The sequence below is a fragment of the Poecilia formosa genome, unplaced genomic scaffold (genome assembly GCF_000485575.1).
Source record: "Poecilia formosa unplaced genomic scaffold, Poecilia_formosa-5.1.2 Scaffold19, whole genome shotgun sequence".
NCBI classification, from domain to species: domain Eukaryota; kingdom Metazoa; phylum Chordata; class Actinopteri; order Cyprinodontiformes; family Poeciliidae; genus Poecilia; species Poecilia formosa.
The window spans coordinates 1270858-1289997 of NW_006799958.1; the positions used below are offsets into that span (position 1 = coordinate 1270858).

The following is a 19140-nucleotide window of genomic DNA, read 5'->3' on the forward strand; positions in this document are numbered from 1 at the left end:
TGTCCGTCTCTCAGACAGACAGAACATTTGGGCTGCGCAGATTGGACACAGTGTTTGCAATCTAATCTGCACTTAGTGCCGTCTCTGCCATGCTGAACAGCAAATTATCCATTTACTTCTTTGCGACAGTAAATGAGTCTGAAGTGGCACTGAGTGTGTAGGTGTGTGTATATATATATATATAAAAAGTGAGAAACGTTGACAAGCGGTGCTGCTGGTGTGACAGAGCTACGTCTGATGCGTCTACAGCGATGATCAGTCTGGTTCTAATTTTGCGTCTGTGCACCAACGCAGTGGTTTTAGGAACAAAGAGCCGGTACGGGAAGAGAGAATGAATTGTAGCGTTTTTGATATAATTTGAGGATCAGAACAAAAATGTGTTGTAAGAAAAAACTTTTCATTTTTCACAAAAGTAAGCGGATATAGCTACAAATACAAAGGGTAAGTTTTATTCTAGGATAAAATTAGATTTTTGCACATGTGCACCTTCTATCGACGGACTCATTCAAATGCAGAAATACCTCCTTGGAGAATGTTTTTTGTCTTTTGTTTATTTGTTAGAACCACCATTTTGTTCTAACAAATAATACAGGTCAGATGACAAATTTGGTCATACCAAAAGTTTTTCTTTTACAAAACAGTTCTGGATTTGCGTTGTGTCATGAGCCATCTGTGCTGCAAAGTGCCACTGGATTAATCGTTGCAGTTTTTGACTAAACTGGAACAGAATGTTCAAATAAATCTTAATAATTATGCCAGAATTATCACGTCGTTGAGCCTCGTCCTCCTCCGTTGTTGCAGATCTAATCTTTGCTTGCTTTAGGCATCTTGGTAAAGAGTCAAATACATTTTCTTTGTGTTATTTTGTTAAACCTGGTCTGAACTCTAGGCTAAATTCTCTGCATTCAAGTTAATAAAAAGTTGTCTTACTGATTGGCTTCATTAAAAACAAAATTCATTAAAAATAATAAGAAAAATAATAATCTACATATTCTTAAAGTTTCCTTCAAAGAAAACAATCTAAACTTGAATTATCTTACATTTTTTCAAGGTCTATTAGTACCTCCACTACTACAGGCATCTGTATGCACATAGAAAGTTCCTTTAAAAAATAAAATACAAATGCAGCCAACTGCTTTCTTTTAACCTTTTGACAATGGGCACTGCAAAGACAAGCCATAATCGCCAAATGACATTTACTTTACGAGGTTAACACTGTGTAGGAGTCAATCTCTTAAAATTATTCTCCCACAGCTGATGAAAACTCACACAAAGTAGGTTTTTTGGGAAAAACATTGTAAAGCCAAAATTTCACGATGTAATGATCAATAAACATTCGAGTAAAGCATCACATCATAACACCAAACCTCACACCTACTGTGGTGACAGGGGTGTGTCTTACCGTAGGATTTTATTGATCGTCGTCTCTTTCTCCAAAAGGTTGCGGGCACGGATGCTAAAAATTGATCTGCGAAGCTGAGAGAGCGAAGCGTGAGTGGGCATGAGCTCAAAAGTTTGATAATTGTGGCAGATCATATAAAAAAAAAAAAAAAAAGCTTGCCAAATGCATAGCTGCAGACATTGTGTGGGAGTTACTGAGGGACATTATCAAGGTTGCTTAACAGTCTTAATGCCTTAAGTCTTCACTTCTCTGGACTCTAATGATCATAGATGGATAGGAAACTATTGCATTGGTGGAACAATTAAGCAATGGGACTGCATTCTAAATATCCTATCCGTACTCATCCTTACTTTTATTAGACAGATAGGAACCCCCTGGTTGGAATCTATTCTATGTGGACACAGAACATTCATCTTTACATGCCTCTAAAGCAGCCTCTATATGTGTCTCTGTGTGTTTGAAAGAAAAAAAAAAATAAAACAATAACAGAGAGAGGGGAGGACCTGATGTGTAATTAGAAGCAGCACGTGTAGCTACCTTTTGGTCAATATACTTGTTGTCCTCAATGGCTGATCGTTTGGAGTGGTCACAGGAGGAGGACGAAGCTGAGGGGAGACGGCGGAACAAACAGCTGGTATCCTGCTGCTGACGATCAATAAACTGCTTCATAAAACTCTCTCTAGAATTCACAGCAAACACAAATAACAACAGTGATGCTTACAGCGGTTTTACAACTCGTGGCAGTCGCATACAGCGGTAAAGAAAATGGTCACGGATTTATTAAAAAGGACTAAACTGTGTTAGAGCAAATCCATCTGCAAAATACATCAGTGGAAGCTGCTGCTGCAGAAGCCCAACATATGGGCTGCTGAGGGAGTGCTCTCTATACCGAGAGGAAAAAAAAAAAAAAAAATCCAGCTGTGCACTAATCACTAACTTAATAATACGACTTATTATGAAGTCTGCTGTGCTGGATGGAATTCAGCTCCCCTGCTAAAAGCTGTGCGACAAATGGGCCTCGATGTGAATGATTTTCTATCCGCACAGAGACGATATGAAATATTTTCCCCTTTTCTTCCTTATTTTACATTAGGCAATATAATGTTGGACGGCTTTGGGGAAGTGGTGGCAACGTTTGCTCATTTTTTTCCCCAATGTGATGTAGTTTGAACTACTGGAAAATAAATTATAATATAGAACTCATATAGCCAATGAATGGACAGTCTAACACTTGAATATGCTCCAGATCCAAACCATTTCATTTTAGCTTTAAACACTGGGTAATCCTGGTATGCAACCTGCAGAGGATACAAAAGATTTGAGACTGTGGTGGATGTTCGCCTTCCAGCAGGACAACAACCTGAAGCGTGCATTTAAGTCCCTCTCTCTTCAAGTCTTCAAGTTGAAACACCTTCCGTTTCGTGTTTCATAGAAAGGATGGTGTGTTCAGGTAAAATTTCAGATTGTATTTCCCCAAATTGTATTTATTTTTAACAGGGACAGTGTAATGAACAGACACAGGGTATTTGTAAATGTGTCAGATTATATCCCAAAGCTTCTTTCCATCTGCTTGCATAAATACCTACAACGATAATGTTGTCATGTTCATTTTGATGTATTAAAGTACACAGATTTGAATACATTAACAATTTTAATGCAATTAATTGNGAGTAAATAAGCAAAAGCAAAGTAGAAACAAAGTTTTTGTTTGTGGTCTGACTTAAGAAAAAGACGATAATTGTGCTGCAAATTCATTAAGAAACGTGGAAGGTTTGGATCAAGTCGTAAAAGAAAGAGCTCCAAGATCACCTTCTTATTTGCGTCATGATTTTTAACCAAATACATACAAGTAATATATATATACTAATACATATATATATGTATTAGACTATATGCTGTTATGCTGTTACTATATGCTGTTAGTTGATACAGTTACAGACAGAAAATTGTGGAAGTTCTTAGTTTTTAAGCATTTAATGAAAAGGAGAGAAAAACTGATTTGTCAGTGTTTGACCTTACAAATTAAAGACGATTAGGGAAAAAAAAAATATGTACTTATAAGTGCATGTGTAGTTAAATGCTGTGAATTTACTTCATAAACTTTTATTTCATAAAATAACTTTAAAGTTTTATATTTAAGGTAAAAACTATTCTCCAGATCCATATGTAAGTCATGATGGGAACATTAATACTAAAATAATTTCCACAGTTCATCAGAGAAATAGTAATGATATTATCATCCTCATAAACAGTTGATAAAATAAAGACATTAAAAAACACAAAAGAGTAATAAGAAAAAATCTCGTCAAAGAACTAGAGAATAAAAGTTAGTATAACACAACATATCAGCTAAAACCTGTATAAAAGAATCAAGGCTGCTTTTAGTAGACGAGCAGAACTGCTGGATTTAACCAGTTTTATTTATTCATCTGGATGTTCTCCACAGGGAGTACGGTGCAGGAAGGGAAAGTTTATAAGGAGATTATGTTCCTTTCAGTACCCGTTTAAGGATTCGCGGGTCGTTGCATTTGGCCAGCTTTCCGGCGAACAGTTGAACTCCAAAGCTTGCGAACACCAGCATCAGCGTGAGAAGCAGAATGGAAACCTGAGAGACAATTATCCAAGAGCAGAAAAAGCTGACAGAGTCCGACTCCGGACTGTTAAATCAAAACCGCAGGATTTTGAAAAGCTACACTCGACCACTAACCAGGAAAATCTCCTTGAATCCTTTAAGAACCTCCCGCACAACCTTCCTCATCTGAGGAACCAGCTTGAAGATCCTGAGCGGGCGGAGGCAGCGCAGCATCATCAGCAGCTGAGCTCCAGACTCTGGAGGGATGTCAGTAGGAAGCCAGCAGAGGAAGATCAGACTCACCTGCAGTGCGGAAACAAAGCACAGCAGAGAGACTTAAAAAGAAACCTTACAACACCTACACTAAGGGAAACAGGATAATGATATTACAATAACACAATAGAGTGCCTTAGGATAAAAGTTTTTTGTGATTAGATGGTAAAAACACAACTATGTAAATGTCTGCAAGTCTAAACAATAGTGTGTACACATATGAAAAAGGAGACGGCTGAAAACCTGCATTAGATTGAAAAATATAACAACATTCGATGAGTCAAGGCATTCTTCGAGTCTTATTTCAGGATTCCAAGAATCCTTTTTAAATTTGAGACATTTCCAAACTCTAATTTCTAGCTATGGTAGATTTGAATTACACAGTAGTCGAGTTTTATCATCTGGATGTTCCACAAGTCGGGATAAAAACCTCAATCTGGCTTCAGGGTCATTTTATTTGGGCAGCAGCTCCATTTCAAAATCTACACCAGTGGGACTTGGAAAAGTCGTGATATCAATTCTGATTGAAAATCTACCACTGCAAACATGAACACAGAATAGCTCCATAAAAACAAATCTCATCCTTTATTGAGTAGGTTAAATCCCAACACCAATTACAATAAAGTATAGAAAAATTGCATTAAATCCCATTTTGAAACCTAAATGCAGCATTTACTTATTGCTACAGCAGAGAAATATTTCAAACAGCAAAAGTATCAATCCGAATCATCCGGTTATTTTGGGGGAGGGGGGATTTACAAATATCCTAAATTGGAGCTTATTTTATTTCATTTTTTTTAGTTTGATTAATTCTTATCAATTTTTGTCTGCCACTCATCGACACTTCAAGGAATGTTGGTGCGAGAACTTAAAGTACAATTCTACGAGGAAATAAAGATGCTAAACAACGACAGAAAAACAACTCCTGACGAATGTTTAAGCCGATGGGCAGAATTATACAACATCATGAGTTTATTTCGTTGTTTTTCGTGAATCAATATTGCAAAGATGCCAAAACAGAGAGAGCGGCAACATCTTTCTTGTGCTTTTACTTTCTTTGAAAAGTCTACATTAGCACTGTCATATTTTTCTTTTTAAAAGAGCTCAGAACTCTGGTTTTCTCCCCATAGTAAACTTTTTTTTTTTTTCCCCCACCTCAGAATCATATCGCTTATTACATTTCTTACAAGATAGATGAAGATGTCCATCACTCCTCCAAAGTCCCGGATAATGGCCGTCGGAGTGAAGAACAGACCGTCGGCCATGATCTTTAGGTTGAGTTCGATGCTCATGAATATCACAAACACATACTCCCCGATCTGAAACACACGTCCTGATTACGGCGACATCTGTTCCCCGGCGAATCTGCCCGTCGACACCATGTGACCGACTGTCCATCTGGGGTTATAATACCTGCAGAGTGGGGACGTGCATGACCCTGGTGAAGGGTGATTCAAACATCATGGAGATGCAGGAGCAGATGGTCACCACGATCATCACCCAGTCCAGATAAGTGACTAAGCCCAGAAGATCACTGCGAGGACAGACACATCGGCAGCAATTTATGAGCTGGTTTCCAAAAAGCAGATGTGGGATTTTAATTAGCTTACAGTTTGGCTATTAGCATGTGGTTGAAACACTGGATACGATGCAAATTAATTCACAGAACGGTAATTTTACTGTCTAGTGTGCTACGCTCACTTTGATTCTGATAGAAACTGTGCTTAGCCCTCCTCTTTTTATCACGTACTTTTAAACACACCGCAAGTCATTCATAACTTGTGGCAAATATTAGCAATTGAAACTCAACATTTCTGTCAATTGTGTTACCGATTACATCAAGAGTAGGGAATTCCTGACCTTTGAACCCAGTGTCCCACATGGTTTATATGTATCACCTCGACAAGACATTAGTCGAATGGTTGCATATTCTCAGCTTGTGCGGGAGCCTGCTAGTGGCTTATTTATTTATTTATTTCCCCAGAGGAAACCGTGGATTTGTTTTTATGCTAATAAGTACATACATATGTAGGGAAAATTCAGGTAAAGTGAGCTTGATTAAAGAGGAAAAAAACCCAAAACATCAATTGATGTATCTGCAGACTCAGTAACAGATGCAGCTTTTCTGAACTTTGTTTCACAATGAGTAAGATGTAATGCATATGAAGCACTAATCCGAACACCTGATGAACAATTATGAGCCACACTTACTACAGCTGATGGTATTTGGTGTTCTTCACTGCTCCTGTTATCGGGTCAGTTTTTGATCTGGGTGTGAAAGACGATGAAACAGAAAAAAAATACGACGTTATGGTTTTACAGTGTATTTCACAGGTTTACATCACCCTGAGTCGGTCATTTAATGCAGATCAATTATTATCATTGATGTAATTTTGCTTCCAAAAGAAACTGGACACGGAAAAGATATCAGCAGTCGGATATTTGTTATGTGTTTATTTGGACGAATCTTACGCATTGAAGCGCGCCCGGACGATCATCCTGCAGAAGTTCCTGAAGCGATGCTCTCGACCCACGATGAAAAGAGGCTTATCAAAGTAAGGATGGTTTTCCCTCAGCTCCTCCTCCTGAACCTTTCTGCTCAGACAAGAGTTGAGTGGCAAGCAGATAATCATGCAAAGGGATTACAAGGTAAAGAGCACTGTGGATTTATTTATTTTTTTTTAAAGGTTCTCTTTGCTGTTTAACTCTTTTTCCCTGCAAATACCTCTTCATTTCTGCCTGTTCTTTCTTTTCTTGGATCATCTTGATCTCACTGTCCTCCCTCTGAGCATTGCGGTAGCGCACTGTGCTGGAATGCTGGGGAAAAAAACAAAAAACATAGCATAACACACCTTTAGATTGAATTACCATCACTCTGTGTAAAAACCAACGGCATAAATACATACTTGTATGCAGTGTTTTGCTCGTAATTAAACGCAAGCACGCATTTATTTACGACGTAACCGTTTTGGTACTAAAAACAACAAAGGAGGAAAAAAAGGGAAACAAATCGGATGTGACTCAGGAGGTGTGCTTACGTCCTGGGTGAGCGTTTCCAGCGACTTCCCCCGGCTGATCCTCTGACTGGTGGATCCATGTCGCAGAGACCTGAGGAGACGGTGAGCAAAGATGAGGAGCGTTCACGGCTCAATACTGGGCGTCAACAGGAATACATGCCAACTTAAACGTGTGCCTGTGTGTGCACGTGTCAGACCTGCGCTCTTGTCGTATGTGGTGCTGCACACTAAGTATGGAGCGCTCTTTGGCTGGTTGCCCTTCAAAAGATCCACTCAGCATCCGCTGCCTGGTGCAAGCCCTGGGAAACAAGACAACAGTTTTCTTAGTACCAGTCGAAAGGCGGTAAAAAAAAAAAAAAAGAATGCCTCTTTGTTAAAAGGATCACAAAAGCATCATAAGCCACAGTGGTGGCAGCATCATGCTTTGGGGTTGTGTTTCTCCATCTGGCAGACAAAGATGATTGGATATTACTGAACATCCAATCATCTTGGAGGTTCAAAAGAGACATGCAAAAAGACTTCAGACTGTGACTAAACGTGCTTCCGCTGCATGAAGCTTTTCTGGATGTTTACTGGGGTAGTTTGTCTCTCCGCTGCATTTCTACTGCAGGACAAATGGACAGCAATTCAACCTGAAAATGAACCTGGTCTGAATAAAACACACAAATAAATACTGTAATGTGACAAAATGTGAAATAGTTTAAATGGGTCTTATTACTTTTGAAGGTGCTTTGTATTGTTTTGACACTTTAAGGGTTAGGGCTTCTTTTATGCGTGAGAGAGGGCTCTAATAGTTTCAAAGAGCCAGAGGAGAGCTAACGAGATGATGGGCATCGGCACTGTGCAACACTTTGTAATATTTATAGCAACTCGGAGGGATTACTTGTTAATTGGTCATAAGCACGGATGAATGGCTGCTGCTTCTGCTACAGAGTGTGAGTTTGCATATGTCGGTATTTGGGTCTAATTGCATGCTCGCGTGGAAGATGGCGAGCCAGACAGAACGTGCTATGACTCCTGATCTGCTGTCCGTCTCTCAGACAGACAGAACATTTGGGCTGCGCAGATTGGACACAGTGTTTGCAATCTAATCTGCACTTAGTGCCGTCTCTGCCATGCTGAACAGCAAATTATCCATTTACTTCTTTGCGACAGTAAATGAGTCTGAAGTGGCACTGAGTGTGTAGGTGTGTGTATATATATATATATAAAAAGTGAGAAACGTTGACAAGCGGTGCTGCTGGTGTGACAGAGCTACGTCTGATGCGTCTACAGCGATGATCAGTCTGGTTCTAATTTTGCGTCTGTGCACCAACGCAGTGGTTTTAGGAACAAAGAGCCGGTACGGGAAGAGAGAATGAATTGTAGCGTTTTTGATATAATTTGAGGATCAGAACAAAAATGTGTTGTAAGAAAAAACTTTTCATTTTTCACAAAAGTAAGCGGATATAGCTACAAATACAAAGGGTAAGTTTTATTCTAGGATAAAATTAGATTTTTGCACATGTGCACCTTCTATCGACGGACTCATTCAAATGCAGAAATACCTCCTTGGAGAATGTTTTTTGTCTTTTGTTTATTTGTTAGAACCACCATTTTGTTCTAACAAATAATACAGGTCAGATGACAAATTTGGTCATACCAAAAGTTTTTCTTTTACAAAACAGTTCTGGATTTGCGTTGTGTCATGAGCCATCTGTGCTGCAAAGTGCCACTGGATTAATCGTTGCAGTTTTTGACTAAACTGGAACAGAATGTTCAAATAAATCTTAATAATTATGCCAGAATTATCACGTCGTTGAGCCTCGTCCTCCTCCGTTGTTGCAGATCTAATCTTTGCTTGCTTTAGGCATCTTGGTAAAGAGTCAAATACATTTTCTTTGTGTTATTTTGTTAAACCTGGTCTGAACTCTAGGCTAAATTCTCTGCATTCAAGTTAATAAAAAGTTGTCTTACTGATTGGCTTCATTAAAAACAAAATTCATTAAAAATAATAAGAAAAATAATAATCTACATATTCTTAAAGTTTCCTTCAAAGAAAACAATCTAAACTTGAATTATCTTACATTTTTTCAAGGTCTATTAGTACCTCCACTACTACAGGCATCTGTATGCACATAGAAAGTTCCTTTAAAAAATAAAATACAAATGCAGCCAACTGCTTTCTTTTAACCTTTTGACAATGGGCACTGCAAAGACAAGCCATAATCGCCAAATGACATTTACTTTACGAGGTTAACACTGTGTAGGAGTCAATCTCTTAAAATTATTCTCCCACAGCTGATGAAAACTCACACAAAGTAGGTTTTTTGGGAAAAACATTGTAAAGCCAAAATTTCACGATGTAATGATCAATAAACATTCGAGTAAAGCATCACATCATAACACCAAACCTCACACCTACTGTGGTGACAGGGGTGTGTCTTACCGTAGGATTTTATTGATCGTCGTCTCTTTCTCCAAAAGGTTGCGGGCACGGATGCTAAAAATTGATCTGCGAAGCTGAGAGAGCGAAGCGTGAGTGGGCATGAGCTCAAAAGTTTGATAATTGTGGCAGATCATATAAAAAAAAAAAAAAAAAGCTTGCCAAATGCATAGCTGCAGACATTGTGTGGGAGTTACTGAGGGACATTATCAAGGTTGCTTAACAGTCTTAATGCCTTAAGTCTTCACTTCTCTGGACTCTAATGATCATAGATGGATAGGAAACTATTGCATTGGTGGAACAATTAAGCAATGGGACTGCATTCTAAATATCCTATCCGTACATATCCTTACTTTTATTAGACAGATAGGAACCCCCTGGTTGGAATCTATTCTATGTGGACACAGAACATTCATCTTTACATGCCTCTAAAGCAGCCTCTATATGTGTCTCTGTGTGTTTGAAAGAAAAAAAAAAATAAAACAATAACAGAGAGAGGGGAGGACCTGATGTGTAATTAGAAGCAGCACGTGTAGCTACCTTTTGGTCAATATACTTATTGTCCTCAATGGCTGATCGTTTGGAGTGGTCACAGGAGGAGGACGAAGCTGAGGGGAGACGGCGGAACAAACAGCTGGTATCCTGCTGCTGACGATCAATAAACTGCTTCATAAAACTCTCTCTAGAATTCACAGCAAACACAAATAACAACAGTGATGCTTACAGCGGTTTTACAACTCGTGGCAGTCGCATACAGCGGTAAGGAAAATGGTCACAGATTTATTAAAAAGGACTAAACTGTGTTAGAGCAAATCCATCTGCAAAATACATCAGTGGAAGCTGCTGCTGCAGAAGCCCAACATATGGGCTGCTGAGGGAGTGCTCTCTATACCGAGAGGAAAAAAAAAAAAAAAAAATCCAGCTGTGCACTAATCACTAACTTAATAATACGACTTATTATGAAGTCTGCTGTGCTGGATGGAATTCAGCTCCCCTGCTAAAAGCTGTGCGACAAATGGGCCTCGATGTGAATGATTTTCTATCCGCACAGAGACGATATGAAATATTTTCCCCTTTTCTTCCTTATTTCACATTAGGCAATATAATGTGGACGGCTTTAGGGAAGTGGTGGCAATGTTTGCTCATTTTTTTCCCAATGTGATGTAGTTTGAACTACTGGAAAATAAATTATAATATAGAACTCATATAGCCAATGAATGGACAGTCTAACACTTGAATATGCTCCAGATCCAAACCATTTCATTTTAGCTTTAAACACTGGGTAATCCTGGCATACAACCTGCAGAGGATACAAAAGATTTGAGACTGTGGTGGATGTTCGCCTTCCAGCAGGACAACAACCTGAAGCGTGCATTTAAGTCCCTCTCTCTTCAAGTCTTCAAGTTGAAACACCTTCCGTTTCGTGTTTCATAGAAAGGATGGTGTGTTCAGGTAAAATTTCAGATTGTATTTCCCCAAATTGTATTTATTTTTAACAGGGACAGTCTAATGAACAGACACAGGGTATTTGTAAATGTGTCAGATTATATCCCAAAGCTTCTTTCCATCTGCTTGCATAAATACCTACAACGATAATGTTGTCATGTTCATTTTGATGTATTAAAGTACACAGATTTGAATACATTAACAATTTTAATGCAATTAATTGCATTTTTTTTCTATTTTTGCATAGAAAAAATAAAAATGAACCGGAACCTCTGAATTGTGTTTCTGGTACACCCGTAAATCTGATGCACAAGCGACGTCTGCAAACAATAGCGACTGACGAGAAAGATTAGAAACGTTAAATATCTTTGTTGTTGAGTTCATATGTCTAGTTATTCAATAATTTAGTAGCAAAAGGGTTTTTGATTAAAATTAGATTAAATGCATTTTTAGCAAAAGTTTTAATTGAGTCCCACCACTAATACTCACACAACATAAGTCTCTAGAAACATGGCAAAAGGCACACACAAACTGATGTAATACAGCTTGCGTGTGCATAATACAGCAGAAAAAGTGACCCAATTGAATATGATTAACAAATGCCAAAACTTCTATTGAGCATATATAACATGATTATGAAATCTATGCATGAAAACCTATTGGACATATTCAACGTTAAAACCCTCCTGGCCACGAACTTGCCGCACATCGAGACATTAAGACTTTTGTGCCCACCTATTCCACATAGCCACAAGATGGGTGTTGGCTGGCATGTAACCAGAATAAAATATAACTAGAGTTTTTGATTGCAACAAGACATCAATGCGAAAAAGTTAATGTTAACATTTTTTGTAAGACGCTGTATCCGTCCCCGTGATGGAATACCTGATTCTGGGCACGGTGAAATCAGACGGGAGCTTTGAGATCTTCACCATCTGAGGTCTGTTGGGGAACTTTTCAAAGATCCTGAGTCGTAAAGGGAGCTTCTCTTTGGTGTCTGCGTTGGCTTCGCTTTGCTTGAGCTGACGGGAGAAAAAGAGTGTGGCGTGTCAGCTCACATTCAGAGCAGAACAAGCATGAAAAGCTTCTGTAAAATGGTGAAATCAACCTTGATGACGCAACCACTGCGAGGAGAAGAGAGGGATTTAAACAAGATACAAGGGGAGAAAGGGACAGAATCAGCTCAAGTGTAAGACAGCAGGAACATTTGGGATTTTTGAAAAACTCAAATTATCCTCGGTACGTATGAATAATAAAAAAGAAACGAAAAAAAAAAAAAACAAGTCTGGCAGAGAGAATTTCTCTCGGTTGTAAAGGTGCAGCTTTATTTCTCTGCCTGATGATGGCAGCAACATACTTACCTACAACACACACATCACGTACATTACAGACAACCACACAGAGGATGAGATCCCACTTACTTTTCATAATAGGGGGAAGATGGCAACAAAAGAAAAAAAAAGAGAGATTACTTTGGAGTGGTTAATGGAGAACAGAAAAAGGAAGCGACAGAATAATGTGCGTGTGCGCCCTGGCACACAATGGTGGAATAAAAAGATGACAAAGGAAATGAAACCAATTATTTTCATTTAATTACTTATGGGGGAGGCTGATTGAAATTCCCTTGCAGGTGTTCAGTGTCTGGGTGCCTGGAGATATCCCATGATGCATTGCTGATTAGGCCTGAAAGTGAACTAAATTTAGAGCAATAGTGATTGGCGGCATATCGCTCAGAGAAGGTAACAGTCGGGGGAAAAAATACTGAGTGGACTTAATGAATGTCTCTCCCAGTAAAAGTTCTGTGCAAAACGATAATATTTGTGTACGGACGAATTTCTCTGCACTTATTTGATTTCAAGCTACCGAATGAGAGTGGAGTATACCTGCGAGCGGGAAGGAGAGACATTAAATGAGGAAATGAAGGTCTGTCGATCGGATTCCTGCTTCTAGCAGACAAGAATGTGGGAGTTTCTTTTTTGCCCTGAGTGGGTGAGTGGCACACTGCGAAGATGGAATTATGCAGCAGCATCTGCTTGCCTAAGCTTTCCGTCTATATTCTGGCTGCAGAGCTACAGGCATGGTGTAAGGAGATGAAGACAGAAATTAAACTTGGTGAACAGAGTCACAAAGAAAAGAAAAAAAAGAAGGTCTTGGACCTTACCACTGGCTCACATAAATGTTAATAGGTTTACTCAAACAGTGCAGTAAATATAACAAAAAAACAAACAAACAATCTTGTCTGTCATTGTCTGTTGGTTGTAATGCTTCTTTACCTATTGGACTTTTAGTACCGTAGTCCAGACAGCCCTTACCTACTGGAACAGCATTTTCCCATAACATTATGTGTCACGGTAAAATTTAATCCTAAGCAGCTGATACTGATGGACATACTATTTGATCACCAGCTAAGAAATGGTTTCCACAGATTATTTTGATCATAGTTGAAACATTTGGTACACTGGCATTAACAATCTGAGACGATCATGGTAGCCCACACATGTGCAATTACTGCTATTACTAGATCACAGACACAGTAGCAACTTTATGTTATTAGTCGATCTGTAAATATTAATTTACGTTCATATGACAATTCTTTGCAGCGGCTCCAATTGATAACAGCCCGACCTATTTTCTTATCCATTCGGAAGCTGCACATAATCTAAAATACGTGACAGGACTCTGTGGTTCACAAAAAGTAAAACAAGTTTCCAAACCACATACAATCACAGCAGGATAGGAAACATCAGGTATCACAGCAGCTTCAGCTAATGTATTCTGTCTTCACATGCAAAGTCTTATGCCAGATCTCAAAAGCTGTGCACCCCACAGGCTGAAAAGAGGGAGGATACAGCAGCTCAAACAATGGAAACACTTTCTTCCAGTGTAATCACTGACTGGATCATCAGAACGTCAAAATGCAATGGAACAACAATGCAAGCAACGGCTCTTGGTATCTCATAAAATCTGAAGAGTATCCATATGTTCAAGCTCAGGGATCATTTAGGAGGCAGAGGACAGAATATGTCCCTCTGCCTGACTGTTGTTTTGTTTCAACAACCAACCCAATTTAAACTAAATATATTCCAAAAAAAAAAAGGATTTGGCAGTCTTCCCACTGACCACTGAAAGCAGTCACCGGACCCCCGCATCCATGCAAGGATTAAGCAAGTGTAGAATATGGATGGATGGGTTTAGCATTGGGAGCAGCCATGGCCAAGAGTGACATAAATGTTCCAAAATAAAACTCAACTAGATTGCATTTTCAGGTTTCGAAGTGCTTGTCTGAGAACATTTTATTATGCATGCGTGCAGGATCTCTCGGGCTAATGATTGTATGCCGTCTCCTACAGCAATGACATACATTCAAGGGTTATCGAGTACTTTGATCTCTAAACAGATGGACCCAGCCAGAGAGAAGTGAGGAGCAGAGTCAAGAGGATCGCTCTGTGCCATAACGTTAAGTGCCTTGATGTAATGCAAACCAATGGTTAAAATAAAAGCCGCTCTTAAACTGTCTAAGATTCTAAATAAATAAATAAAAAAAGAGAGAAAAAAATGTCATGCTTCGGAATGCTGAGACGCTTTGCACCTCCTCACCTTACGTATATATGCATTTTTAAAAACGCTCTCCGACGACGAGTGCCATGTCTGGAATTGATGTTGTTCCGTTTCATACTATCAAGGCTCTTCACTGCTGCTGCTGCCCCTGTGCCATCATGCTGAAATTAGATTTCGAGCAAAATTATGGGCTTATTTGTTCTACAGTCCTGATCTAGAAATGAGGCAGTAATTTTAAATGGTACCTCTACATTTGGGAGCAGAAGCAAAACACACAAATAACAATCAAGCACACATACCCCGTTGCCCCCCAACCCGCACACACACACACACACACACACACACACACACACACACACACACACACACACACACACACACACATTAATTAAAATTGCTCTCCTTCTCCAAAAAGTCATGATCAATTCTGCCAACTCAGAGAAAGAAACCCTTTATCTTCAGGAACGTTCCAACACAGCCAAGCTTTTCGTGTCGTGTGAAGTGTTGTTTCAAATTTACTGCAACCATCTTTTTCCCTAAGCTTCCAGTTCTCTAAAAATGTCAGCTTCTATCGATGCTTTTATTTTTTTCCTCACAAAACTTTAGAAAGCATGCATTCCCAGATATCATTTTGGGGGCTTTTACTACCTTTGATCTACATGGGTCTTTATTTCCAGATAGCACAAACATTGCACAAAAAAAAAAAAAATGTTATGTGCCAATATTATGTTCACCAAGTACAAGTCTGCTGCAAAAGGGAATAAAACATACACAACAGAACTTCTTTATAAAGTTCTTTGTACAATTGGCAAAGAACTTTATGACGCATATTCAAGACAGATACTTACTCAAGACCCGTTTTAAGAAATGTTTCTCACCTGTAGCCCCAGTGCTTAGTTTCCACAAGGTTTACAGACATTACAGTAACATATAAAGATTATGTAACAACACAGTTGAAAGATTTATTCCCCAATAAACTGGCTTTATGTTTAAATGTTGCTCCCTTCTTTTACACCCCTTAAAACCTTTTGCATTTTGGCATATAACAAAGTCACTATATCCTGTATGAAATAATGCTAATCTGTTCAGTCAAAGAGAAAATGATACATGGTTCATAAAGTTTTTTAAACAAATAAAAATCTGAAAAGTGTGGTGTGCATTTGCACACAGGCTCCTTTAATCTGAAACAGCCAAAATCAAACAAAGTATAACCTGTGACACTATTCTGGGAGTATCTATTCTCATCTGACTGAGCTTGAACTGTTTCACAAAAACTAATTTGTCAATTTAAATAAAATATATTACCGATCATGATGTGCTCGTAGTCACCTTGTTGCACTCAGCATGAATAATAATAAAAACTAAATGCTTATAGTGCTGAAGATATGCTCTGCATAGCTCATAAAAACTGTTCTTTTAAAAAAAAATCCTTGTGTCCCGTATTCATATAGAAATTGACATACAATCTTGCTATGAAGAAAGCACATACATAGCAGAAGTAGCGTCAGACAGAAGAGCTGCCTCCAGCTGGATAATCTGCCTTGCCACATAAAAACACAATCACTAAAGTCTAAAGTATCGTTCTGTCTCACTGACAGAAATAATATGATATTTCCCGCTAAGTTTTAGAATTAATGCATGCTTCCAGGTGTATGAGTGTATATGTGTATTTTCTAACCACATGTTTTGCATTACAGTTGTCTACTCAAATCAGGAGTTTTATTTCTCTTGGAATCACCAGCGAAAAGCCGATAAAACCCGAGTACGACATTTCCTGCCATCGAAGAAATTCCAAGTGCAGCGGCGCAACAATGGAAGCAAGACTAATGTGTTTTGCCTTAAGACTCACTCAGGTGAGTGTCCACCACTTCCCCCACCATTTAAGCCAATTTCAGGCTCCGCTGAGCTAGGAAGCTCTTCATTCAGGATTTTTCATGGATTTTCAGACCATGACTTGGGTGGCGCTGACAAACACTAGCCATTAGCATTGTGCCAAATTCAGTAAGGGCGAAAGGTCAGTAGGAAAATGTGGGTTTGATAAAAGCAGCCATGATTAGAGAGAACACAAAAAAAGAGGCTTGAATATTGTGTAAAATTTCAATTTTACAACTTGGACCCAGAATAATAATAATAACATCACTAACTTTTATTTTATGAGATGACAAATATGTGTGTGAGTGAGTAACTCTATTTTTCAGAAAGATTACGTCAATTGGATTTTAAACTTTTATTATGAAGGTCAAAGGTGCTATAGTTCACCAGCTAAATAATAATGTACAACTTTAATGTGCCCCCAATTGTTTAAAAATAGTAATCCAACATGTAGATAATTTATTATATATCTGTTAGTAAAAACATGCATTTTGTTTCAAGGAAAGAATATTCTAATTATTTAATGTCAGTTTTGTGCTGAAACACATTATGTGTTTTTTTTGTTTGTTTTTTTTTGTACATGGATTCGGCATGAAAAGCCACCGCTGATCCTTTCTATATAATTTGTCAGAAGTTGACCCGCTGTGCAAATTAACCAACCAGATGCTGCAAACTATTTTTATTATTAAACTTTAATTTGATTTTTTTTTTCATATGCATTTAGTTTTTAAAATATTTAAATAACCAAGAGGAACATGTACTAATTTAATTGATAAATTAATCTATTTAATAACAGAATGTTAAGAGCAAGGAAAAATATCGGAAGAAAAAATGTTTCCCTGAGAAAGATGGGAAACCACAGCATTGACAGGAGTGTAAAGCAGCACTCAATTAAAAAGCCTGGAGAAAATCCACAATTGAACTAAATTACCTTTTCCAGGATATTCAAATTTACTGAGGCGCACCTGTTAGCTATCAGAGTACCGAAACAATGGATAGAGGATCTGTGAAGTAGAATTAATTTATGAAAAATAATTAAAATTTATGATAACCAATGCATGATTTAACATATGGCTTGCATTTTTTGCAAAAAAAAAAAAAGTCTTTTGAGCATGGCGCAGTCTTCAAACAATTCATCCACTCATTGAGTATCACTAACACAACATGGGAACAGTACAACATTTAAGAACTGGTCATTAGTCACTCAGGTACTCTAAAGCACAGGAGTAAAAGCATTAGCTGTTTATGTGACAGTCATGTCTATGCTCCGTGCATCACACAGAACAAGTCCTCTGAGCCATCCCACTGGTCCCTGTAGAAGGACCCTCTGTACGCACAAACATAGAAAATGAATATTTGAGAGACCAGCCAGCAGAAACAATGTGGAACTGCTGAACAGCCACCTACGAAATTGCCGCCCACACAGATAAGCTGAATGCCTGTAGGCGTGTGCGTACACACTGGTCAAGTCCTCTGCATTTTACCATTCAGCCATCAGAGCCTAGCAAAACAACACATTCATCAACACATCCAGACGGGAGTTGTTTATGTGGAAGGATGTGGATCAGACTGGACATTATACAAATACGCATCTTGATCTCATTCTTCGATGTATGATGCAGGATTTTTGTCCCTTCTAATCAACGGACCTCTATTATGCAGACATGTAAACGTGCGTGTGATTCACTTTGACCTTTCTTGACTCAACATTTCCTCACTGTCTTCCTTTAGCCTTGGGGATAGCATGGCTGTTTGGCCCAGGGGACAGAGAGCTGAGAGCGAGTCAGCAGGGTCACCCTCTCCTCACATTAGCTGGGTAATGAGCCGTGCTTTGGAGCTGTTGTAAAGCCACACAGCCCATAAACCTCTGATAGCTGTTCCTAATACCGAAAACAACTTCAAGTACCAGAGATGTTCTCATTTCTTAATCAAAAAATGATGCCAGTCAACTGACAAAAAACAAAAGAAGGAAGCCTTGAATGAAACACAATTACTTTAGTTTCTACATAATTAGACTAAACTTTATCTGCTTTCGGTCAGGTACCAAATGACCAAAATCAAATATTTAGTTAGTTGAAGATGTCCAGGCTCAAGCTTTCTGACAGTTCCAATAACTGGAGGCACATATGTGTTTTATGGCACACCTCAAACACACAGCTTTTTTGTATTACATTACAAAAAAAAACTGAATGATCTACAATAATCAGGAAGGTATTAGAGCAAAATGTGTGCCTTCATCTCCAAAGGAAAGCAAATAAATTTGGTAAAGCTGTAGGCCAGAGGTCTGCTACGCCAGGCCTCGGGTGCCTTTGTCCTGCATCTTTTGGATGCATCCCTGCTCCAACACATTACACTGAATTACATTCTTGCTATGTGATCATTTCTTTCAGGTGTGTTGGAGGGTAGGGATGCAACCAGACGTTGTAGAACAATGGTACTTGAGGACTGGAGTTGCAGATCTTTGGTGTAGAGCAGACTGAAGCGGTTAAGCTAAAATAATCTGGCACTAATACAGGCTGAAAGACCACTCAGAGAGGAAGAAGCCGTTAGTCAAAAAGCAGAATTAAAAGAAAGT

At 38.7% G+C, this 19140-nt stretch overlaps 1 protein-coding gene across 1 annotated transcript in view; it reads right to left on the minus strand.

The window, feature by feature from the left end:
• Window positions 1–19140, minus strand: part of nalcn (sodium leak channel, non-selective) — an 82729-nt gene that overhangs the window by 14302 nt on the left and 49287 nt on the right. Inside the window, exons 17-26 of the mRNA XM_016669013.1 lie at window positions 12021–12157; window positions 10230–10371; window positions 9693–9766; window positions 7462–7563; window positions 7286–7355; window positions 6973–7064; window positions 6720–6842; window positions 6459–6515; window positions 5661–5781; window positions 5435–5566 (exon numbers count right to left, since the gene is read on the minus strand). Of these exons, the coding sequence (XP_016524499.1) occupies window positions 5435–5566; window positions 5661–5781; window positions 6459–6515; window positions 6720–6842; window positions 6973–7064; window positions 7286–7355; window positions 7462–7563; window positions 9693–9766; window positions 10230–10371; window positions 12021–12157 (1050 nt within the window). The remainder of the gene's footprint in view (window positions 1–5434; window positions 5567–5660; window positions 5782–6458; window positions 6516–6719; window positions 6843–6972; window positions 7065–7285; window positions 7356–7461; window positions 7564–9692; window positions 9767–10229; window positions 10372–12020; window positions 12158–19140) is intronic.